Source organism: Panicum hallii, chromosome 3, assembly GCF_002211085.1.
Source record: "Panicum hallii strain FIL2 chromosome 3, PHallii_v3.1, whole genome shotgun sequence".
In the NCBI taxonomy this organism is placed as follows: Eukaryota; Viridiplantae; Streptophyta; class Magnoliopsida; order Poales; family Poaceae; genus Panicum; species Panicum hallii.
Genome location: NC_038044.1, coordinates 63,347,316 through 63,356,706, shown reverse-complemented (window position 1 = coordinate 63,356,706; position 9,391 = coordinate 63,347,316). Strand labels below are relative to the sequence as shown.

Below are 9,391 nucleotides of genomic sequence, written 5' to 3'. Positions count from 1 at the left end.
TACCACTGGATTTGCATTTTGTAAGCTAGAATTCCTGGCAGAACATCATATTGGTGATCCTTTCAGTTGAGATTGGGCCTCCTACAAATTCTGTACTTGGTTTGCAGGTATGGTAACATGTGACGATTTATCTTTATAAGAAATGGTTGGCAAATGCCCTGGCAAGTTACTCTCCAATTATGATTAACCTCCTTTTACTGAAAATCTCCTAGTTTGCTGCTGACAAGCTTGGTCATTTTCACATAGCCACGCGTGGGATCTGAAGCGCAAGGCTGCAAAATAACTGCATAGTTCAGGCCCAGTTTGCCGTGCATTGCGAATATTCAGGTTCAGAAAACAATAATCACAACCAAAACATGTTACTACATTGCATGATTGCACTGCTCCTAGAACAGTCTCAGGTTTTCTCAATCAGTTTTCGAATCAAGCATTTCCTTTTTCCTTTGTTGTGAGTTAGCTTGATTTGATACCGGGTTAGGACATTAACATAGACCGGCAGTGCAAGCCAGATGCTTTGGACTTGCCTCCATGTTTCAGCTACCACTCCACTACAGTAGCAGCTAGCCTAGTAGCAGACCAATGGAGGCAAGAAAAAGAAAGGAACCATGTCCTTGCCCAAGCAAGGAGGTGACCCAACACACTGATCTCACTCCATGTCAGTTGCTGCTCTGCTGCTGCTGAGCATCCTCCTCAAGCAATCCCCTTCCTTCCCTCTTCTCCTCCCAGGACCATCATGCATCCATCCATGGAATTCCTCTCAAACACAGCACCAGTTCCGGCCGACAGCACGCCATGGAATCCCTCCTCCCTGAGAATATATAAACACGAGAGGAGGGGTCGCTGTCCGTGTACGCTCGCGGCGAAAGCGAGCACCTTGGTCGCTGTACCGTACGTCGTCTCCGGCCATGGACCGGCGGCGGGGCGCCGCGCGGGAGTTCGAGGACTTCGACCCGGCCGTGGAGTGGAAGCTGCCCGGGGAGGACCAGGACGTGGTGGAGATCTCGCTGCCGGGGTTCCGCAAGGACCAGGTGAGGGTGCAGGTGGACAACCACGGCGTGCTCCGCGCCACCGGGGAGCGGCCGGCGAGGGGTGGCCGGTGGGCGCGGTTCAAGAAGGACCTCCGCCTCCCCGACAACTGCGACGCCGACGGCGTCCGCGCCAGGTTCGAGGGCGAGAAGCTCATCATCACGCTCCCCATCGTCGCCGCGGCCGGAAAGACGCCATCCCCTGAGCCCGAGACGTCGCCGTCACCGCCACCGGCACCGCCTCGCTGGCCTCCTGCGGCCTACTCTGAGCCGCCGACGAAACAACGTCAATCACCGCCACTCCCGCCACCACCTCGCCGTCCTCCAGGCTATTCTCAGTCGCCGCCGCGTCGGCGCCCATCGCCACCACCGCTGGCACCACCTCGTGCTCCTGCTTATGAACGGCCGCCGCCACAAGCTCCGTCGCAACCGCCTCCACCACCAACTCGCCCTCCAAGTTATTCCGAACCGGCGCCGCCACGTCCATCACCACCGCCTCCACCCCCACCTCGTCTTCCAAGTTATTCTAAGCCAACGCCGCCGCTCCGGCCTCCATCGCCGCCGCCACCGCCACCGCCACCACCACCTAGAATTTATTTCGAGCCTCCTCGGCGTGTATCACCCCCTCGTGCTCCTACTGAGCCGCCGCCGCCGCCACCGCCACCGCCACCGCCGCCACCACCTAGAACTTATTTTGAGCCACCACGTCGGCGTGTATCACCCCCTCGTGCTCCTACTGAGCCGCCGCCGCCACCGCCAGCACCACCTAGAACTTATTTTGAGCCACCACGTCGGCGTGTATCACCGCCTCGTGCTCCTACTGAGCCGCCGCCGCCGCCGCCACCACCTAGTACTTATTTTGAGCCACGTCGGCGTGTATCACCGCCTCGGGCTCCTACTGAGCCGCCGCCGCGTCGGCCTGCATCGCCGCCGCCAGCACCACCACCTCCACCTCCAAAGTACGAGCAGCCACCAAGTCGGCGTCCACCACCACCAGCACCACCCGCGCCGCCTCGTCAAACTTACTCTGACCCGCCGCCGCGTCAGCCTCCGTCACCCCCACCGCCACCACCTCGCCTTCCTGCTCACTCTAAGCTGCCGCCGGCGCCGGCTCCACGTCCATCTCCACCGCCGGCACCACCACGCCCTCCTATTTCTCCAGAGCCACCGCGACGTTCACCGCCTCCACCCGAACCACCTCGCGCTCCTATTTTTTCAGACCTGCCACCGCCGTCGCCACAGCCTCCACGACCAGCTCCGTCGAAGCCCGCCGTTGACGAATGGACAAAGGCAACCGCCGCAGAGCCGAAGCCGTCGCCGCCCCCACATGGGAGAGCAATGCCAGAGAGAGCAATCTCCGTGTCACCCCCTTCTCCGGCACCTCTGCCTACTCGTCACGCAGATGAAGCGCCGAAGAAGCAACTGCAAGATGCCACTGCTCCGGCAGCCGTGCCTACTGGTCGCGCAGAGGAAACGCCGAAGGAGCCACTGCAAGATACCAAGGTACCAGAGGAAGACGGCAAGATCAGTCGGGCACTACCGGAGGAGAAGAAGAAGAGCAAGAAAAAGAAGGGGACGCAGGAGCAGACGGGTGGTAAGTTTGGGAAGAACCAAGCGCAGGCGCTGGGAGATGCTCCGGCGACGACGTCGGCGGAGCCTGCAAGGCAGCTGCTGGTGAACGCTGTTGCGGCGGCGGCCGTGCTTGTGGGGATCATCTGGTCGGCGTGGCGCAACCTCAGCAGCTGAGCGGCCGATATATAGACTGCCCATTTGAAGTGGACCGAAACTTTTAAAAGTGCTGCTTGTAATTATGTGTTGTTCTGAACTTGCAATTGCACAAGTCATTCCCAGATTGACCAAACAGAGTATCAGTGTATAAACATGTACTGTAGCTCACACAGACCACTCTCTGTGTCAAAAGCAAAAAACTACTGTATGAAAACAAAATTAGAGTGCCTTATGGGTGTGTGCAATGGCAAGTTCACAACACATAATGTGAAGCAGCACTTCACGAGTTCCAAGTCTCTTGTATGAAAACAAGCAAAACACACAGCAAGTTTCCTTCAGCATGACATGTAAACTCACACTCGTGTGTCAAGCAAAATCTACTGTATGAAAAAAGAAAAGAGTGAAATGTGGGGGTGTGCAATGGCAAGTTCACCACACATAATTCCCTTGCGTGTCAAAGCAAAATCCCTAGTAGTACGAGGGGAAAAAAAGGGAAAACAGAGGTCCCCTGAAACAGCCAGGATTTCCTTCCGAATAACACATTCAAGGATTCAGTTCGAAAACCAGCATGTTCCAAATGCCAACAGCATAACCGTGGTGTCCAAGACTGCCAAGCAAGGAAGATTTTAGACATCAAAACGGCGACGCAAAACTTGAGTTGCAGGGCAACGGAAATGGATCATTCATCAAAGAGCTGCACACGACTGGCTATTTTACATGGCACAAGACAATTTTCTTGCCGAGACAAAGATCATTAACACGAGCCGTAACAAACCTCAGAGTTGCAGATGAAACACTGCAGATATCCATCGGTTTTACAATACAAGTACACGGGCAACTTGCCTCAAAACCACCAAATTCGTAAGAGGTATGAGCAGGGTGTGATCATCGTGCCAAGAAAAAAAAAGAACTAACCTAACCACAGATGGAGCGGATTCACGGGACCCCAGATTATTCAAGACAAATGGCTTTGATGAACACCCTCCTTGTAATTGAACGAAAAGCCGCTGCAGAGACAGTTCTCACTTGGCGCTGGCGAGCTGGGTGCGGATGAGCTTGGCGGCGGAGACCATGTTGGTCAGGGCGGGCTTGACCTCGGTGTACTTGCGGGTCTTGAGACCGCAGTCAGGGTTCACCCAGAGGATATTGGTGTCTAGCACCGCGAGCATCTTGTTGATGCGGTCAGCAATCTCCTCAGTGGACGGGATCCTGGGGGAGTGGATGTCATAGACACCAGGGCCAATGCCTGCGCCGTACTTCACACCCTCACGGAAGACGGAGAGGAGCTTCTCGTCAGACCGTGAGTTCTCGATGGTGATCACATCAGCATCCATGTTGATGATGGAGTGGATGATGTCGTTGAAGTTGGAGTAGCACATGTGGGTGTGGATCTGTCAAGAGAATGAAGTCAGTTGGAATGACAAAGGACATGGCATGAAGATATGATACTGCCAATGTGCCACAGCACAGTTCAAATGCTTACCTGGGTGGTGTCCTTGATCTCACAGTTGGTAATTCTGAAAGAGTGGACGGCCCAGTCCAAGTAGAAAGCGTGCTCAGCCTTGCGGAGTGGCAGGCCTTCTCTTAAAGCAGCCTCGTCAATTTGGATGACCTGAAAGAATAATGATGAAATAATTTGAGCAATATGATTCAACGTAAGTGTGCATAAGTCTCTTGATTAAATGAGAAACCAAAAATGTAAAAGTGCCAACCTGAATACCAGCAGCCTCAAGATCCTCAACCTCCTTCTTGATTGCAAGAGCAATCTGGTAGCAGGTCTCAAACCTGGAAAATTATGAGCCATAAGTCAGTCTCCAAATGGAAGAGGAAAATGATGTTCTGAAGAGCATTAACTCCTGTCAAAAGTAACTGACCTTGGCTGGTCATTCCTGACAAAGGACCAGTTAAGGATTGTGACTGGACCAGTCAACATTCCCTTCATTGGGCGAGATGTCATGCTCTGGGCAGTCTTCGACCAGAAAACAGTCATGGGGTTGGGGCGGCTCACATCACCGTAGATGATCGGTGGCTTGACACACCTTGATCCATAAGATTGCACCCAACCATTGGCGGTGAATGCAAAACCAGAGAGCTGCTCACCAAAGTACTCAACCATATCGTTTCTCTGTAAAACATACACCAACAACAGAATTACTTAGATATGAACACAGATCCTTAGCGCAGAATAACTGAATTTTTCTAGATGAGATCATAATTATTTTCTCAAAGATGCAGCAAAAGCTAGCAGAATAGCTTCAAGAGAACTGACCTCAGGCTCGCCATGCACAAGCACATCGATGTCAAGCTCTTCTTGGAGCTTAACAACCTTGCTGATTTCCTCCTTGATGGCACTGACATACTCCTCCTCAGAGATCCTGCAATGTGAATTTCCGATAAGCAATACAGCCAACATAGAGACAAGTGAAGCAATAGAATTAACTGTTACTCACTTCTTCGCCTTGTACTCACGGCGGACCCTCCTGAGCTCCACGGTCTGTGGGAACGAACCAATTGTGGTCGTGGGAAGGACTGGAAGGTTTAGCTTCCTCTGCTGAGCATCCAATCTAGCACTAACGTTGGTAGCACGGCGGTGGTCAGAGCCCTTGAGAGCAGCAGCCTGTAACAGTATACAGAAAGAGGTTGGTACATGGCAACAGTATACAGAAAGAGTATCTTTTAGACCCAGATACTTACAGCCTTCTGGACCTCTTCATTTGTCACACGGGGTGATGATCTCCTTGAGGCCTGAGCAGCAGCATTTGCTGCGAAGTAAGCCTGTAGATGACATTTGCAGAGATGTATATAAGTCAGCATAATTTTGTATGTGTCAAAGAGACACAAGTCCAGTGAAGATAACAGAGTATAAGAAAAAAAAAATCCATACCTCATCCTTTTGACCAGCCAATGCTTTAGCAAGAGCATCAACCTCAACAACCTTCTGGGCAGCAAAAGCAAGCCATGACTTAATCTCACTGTCAAGCTTAGTCTCGTTTACAAGATCCACAGCAGTGTGCATGAGTGAGCAGGAAGTTGACACAACAAGCTTGTCTGGACAAAATGTAGGCATTATCAGATATTTGCCAGTTGTAACTAAACCCAACCTTATGACAAACAATGGAAGCATCCTTACCCTTTCCAACTACAGCCTCAAGAGCCTGGAGAGTGCTGAGGGAAGCAGCAAGATCATCAGCCCAGATGTTGCGTCCATCCACAACACCAGCAAAAAGGTACTTTCCAGCAGGGAAACCACTCTTGATAAGCTCAACAGTCTGGGTTCCACGAACAAGGTCAAAACCATAAGCAGTCACACTGCTCAAAGATGTTAGGGTCCTGCATGAAAAAGAACAATTAGCATCATGTCATTACAAAGGTGACTATTGAAGGAACAATAGTTGTGAAAAAGATGCACTAGCGATTTGATAACATACTTGAATGATTCTGCAGGAACATCAGCAAAGTAAGTCTCGACAAGCACATTGAGTCCAGAAAGCGCAGACTCAAGCTCTGTGTATGCAGCAGAGAATGCAGCCAATTTGTGAGCATCAAGGTCGAGGACAAGGGTGGGCTCATCAAACTGAATCCATGAAGCCCCAGCTGCCTTCAACTCAGCAATGACCTCCCTACAATCATAATGCATCAGATTATCAACTGAAGACTTGAGGCCAACAGCAGTTTGTAACTTGCTTATAATCTTACTTGTAGACAGGAAGGATGCTGCTAAGAAGGGAAAGAAGAGGGAAACCCTTTTCCACTCCCTTGGCAGGCTTCGAGAGCAACAAGTATGAGACTGGTCCAATAAGAACTGGCACGGTATCAACGCCAAGCTGTAGGAAAAGCAACAACATATAAGCCATACAAGCAAGCAGGCGTCATCTTGCAACACAGAAAAACATAACAATAAAGCAACAGATGAGACCAACTTGTTGCAGAGCACAATATAACAGATTAGCATTGTATAAATATGTTGAAAGCATTCTTAATTGCATTCTGATATTAACAATCTCATAAAGAGGCTGTATTTTTTTTTTGCCAATGCTCCTAGCTCGTCGAAGTCCAATTTGATCTAACAAAAATATTCTTCATCCCAGTTTCTGTGCTAACCCAAATCAGTAATTAAGTACAGTATTAAAAAACGCTCTATCACTGAGGTTCTAATATCAGAAGACAGCATGATAAACTATTGAATGACTTTAGTGGCTAATTATGATGACAACAGTATGCATGTGTTAGCGACTTTTACACGATCAAGTACACAAGCAGGGAATTAATATTAGAATAGATAGACTCAATAAATGGAGACAACAAAAAAAAATGATACTAGTATCATACCGCCTTAGCCTCCTTGTATTCATTAACAGCCTTGTGAGAAGAGTAGGAGAACTTGGTGTTAGGGCCCAATTCAGGGACAATAAAGTGGCTGCAAAAGTAGAAAAATGTTTGTTGGGAAATATTGAATAGAAAACCTGAACTGGAAATTACCGTTGGTGGAAGCCAAAGGACTTACTAGTTGGTGTCAAACCACTTGGTCATCTCCATAGCAGGGACAGTGGCATTGCCCCTGGCCATCGAGAAGTAGGTATCAAACCCAATCTCCCCACCGGTCCATGAGTACCGTTCCGGGACAGCGCCGAGCATCGCGGTGGTGTCAAGGACCTGGTCATAGTAAGAGAAGGTGTTGCTGGGGATGTACTTGATCCCAGCATCAGCCATCTGCTTCCAGATGCTGGCCCTGAGGTCGGTGGCGACCTTCTCCAGATCCTCAGCGGTGCTCTTGCCATCCCAGAAAGACTCGAGGGCGAACTTGAGCTCCCTCTTGGGGCCCATGCGAGGGTATCCAACAATGTGGGACGCCATCTTTCTGGGCCACGAATAGAATTGCAATCAGAAATGCAGGGGCGACAGGAAAGCAATGATACTGTAACAGATAACACAGATATGCATGGGAACAGTAAAGTTATGATCATGCTGATAAAAAAGCATATTGAAAATGTTATCTTGCATCAGAGAGCAGGTATCAGTGAGATTAGCATAGTACTAAGATATCCTGACAACAGAAATCAAACTAAGAATCATTGAACGATACTTTCCAAATCAACACACCAAGTACATGACCTATCCATGACTGCATGTTTGTAATTTGTACTGCTGATGATCCAACAAAGAAAACATTATGCTTATTATAACACGATATGATGAATCTTATATGGTACAAAACCCCTCTGATTCCTATGCCTGGGATTCTAGCATCAGATCCACTGGTTCCCAAAAAAATTTAAAAAAAAAGTAAAAGTAAATTAATAAATTTCAAGTTTCAAGGCACAAAATATGTTTCGCCTAGTTTGGTAGGTAGATAGGTAAGGTATAGCACCAACCTCCACCAGAAAGTAGGCCCAGAATCCCGAGGGGTGGGTGCCGGCCAACTGATACACTTGACCTAACTATAATTGGTGGAGGACACTGTCCCTCTCACTGAACCCGTGGGTGGTGGATCTAGGACGGCAGCACGGCACATGGCAGTACCAGTCCACTCTCGTTCACTCATCAGCCTTGCTTATGGCATATCCCGAAATCCCTCCATCCGACCATACGGAAAGGCAGGGGCAGTCAAACGACGGGCACTCGATGCACGGGTGCCAGCACAAGCAGTACGTGCCGAGATCATGTCTAATAATAAAATGTCCTGGATAGATCTCGGCAGGGCCTCATATAGAACAACTAACTAAAAGAATGAATACTCCAGTTTGCAGTAGCGGACATGGAAGATAAACCTCTCAGATCCAAAACCCCTGACGAACCGAACCACTGGCCGATCTAACTGCGGAGAGGCAGTCTAAGCTCTCCGACGAAGAAGAGCAGATCTAATCGACCAATCCTAAAGCGGCCAAACAGGAAAAAAAATAAGCAGGCAGATCAAATTCTGACTCCATTCCACCTACAAGCGCTCAGATCTACACGCGACTGGGACCCCGACGCTCTGCTCTGACCCAAGCTTGCCACCAGGAGCGGAGCCGCACCGGACCGATCCGCTGCCACAGAAACCATCAATCCAACCCCGGATAACCGAATGGAATCGAGAAACAAACTGATGAGCACGGCGATCTGGACACCGCCGGACCACCAGTCGATCGGGGGCGCGGGGGCAGATCGAAGCAGAGGAATGCGCGCGCGAGCGGGGAACGGGGCCCACGACGCCCAGACCTAAACCTCCCCGAGGCAGCGCCGGTGCGCACAGGAACAGCCATGGAGATGGCGAGGAGGAGGCCGGCGCGTGATTGCTTACCCGGAGGACGGGGCGCGGCGGAGGAGGCGCGGGCGGTTGGGGGAGGGAAGCAGAGGAGGAGCACGGGAAAGGGAAGGGGTTTGGGAGAGCCTTATTTATAAGCAGGCGCCGATTCGTGTGGTTTTGGGATGGATGGGGGTTGGTGAGATCTGAAGAGAGGAGAGAGCCCAGAGGGGGGGATGATTGCTGGTAGAGTTTTTTTTTTCTTTTTTTCTTCATAAAGGAGATGTTTTCCACCTCTCACCCCTCAGCTTTAATCCTATTCGCGTTTTCTGCCCCAGGGATGGGCAGCGACGGCGATTACTGATTTTTTGTGGCCTAGGAGAAGAAAGACAACGAGGCACAGTGACACGTATTG

General features: G+C 50.4%; 2 protein-coding genes across 2 annotated transcripts; one reads left to right on the top strand and one right to left on the bottom strand.

Moving 5' to 3' along the window:
* Window positions 1-905: 905 nt before the first annotated feature.
* Window positions 906-3,217, top strand: LOC112885651 (vegetative cell wall protein gp1-like). The gene has a single exon (XM_025951220.1). It carries the CDS (start codon window positions 906-908, stop codon window positions 2,769-2,771), a length of 1,866 nt encoding a protein of 621 aa, XP_025807005.1. The 3' UTR covers window positions 2,772-3,217.
* A 194-nt stretch (window positions 3,218-3,411) lies between these two features.
* On the bottom strand, window positions 3,412-9,189 carry LOC112884405 (5-methyltetrahydropteroyltriglutamate--homocysteine methyltransferase 1). Its single transcript, XM_025949785.1, has 14 exons — window positions 9,034-9,189; window positions 7,258-7,611; window positions 7,083-7,170; window positions 6,450-6,577; window positions 6,182-6,373; window positions 5,884-6,083; window positions 5,638-5,801; window positions 5,448-5,528; window positions 5,204-5,370; window positions 5,023-5,128; window positions 4,628-4,878; window positions 4,466-4,538; window positions 4,237-4,365; window positions 3,412-4,144 (listed from the first exon to the last, which is right to left on the bottom strand). The coding sequence occupies exons 2-14, from the start codon at window positions 7,605-7,607 to the stop codon at window positions 3,776-3,778; spliced, it is 2,298 nt and encodes a 765-aa protein (XP_025805570.1). The 5' UTR covers window positions 7,608-7,611; window positions 9,034-9,189; the 3' UTR covers window positions 3,412-3,775.
* Window positions 9,190-9,391: the final 202 nt, after the last annotated feature.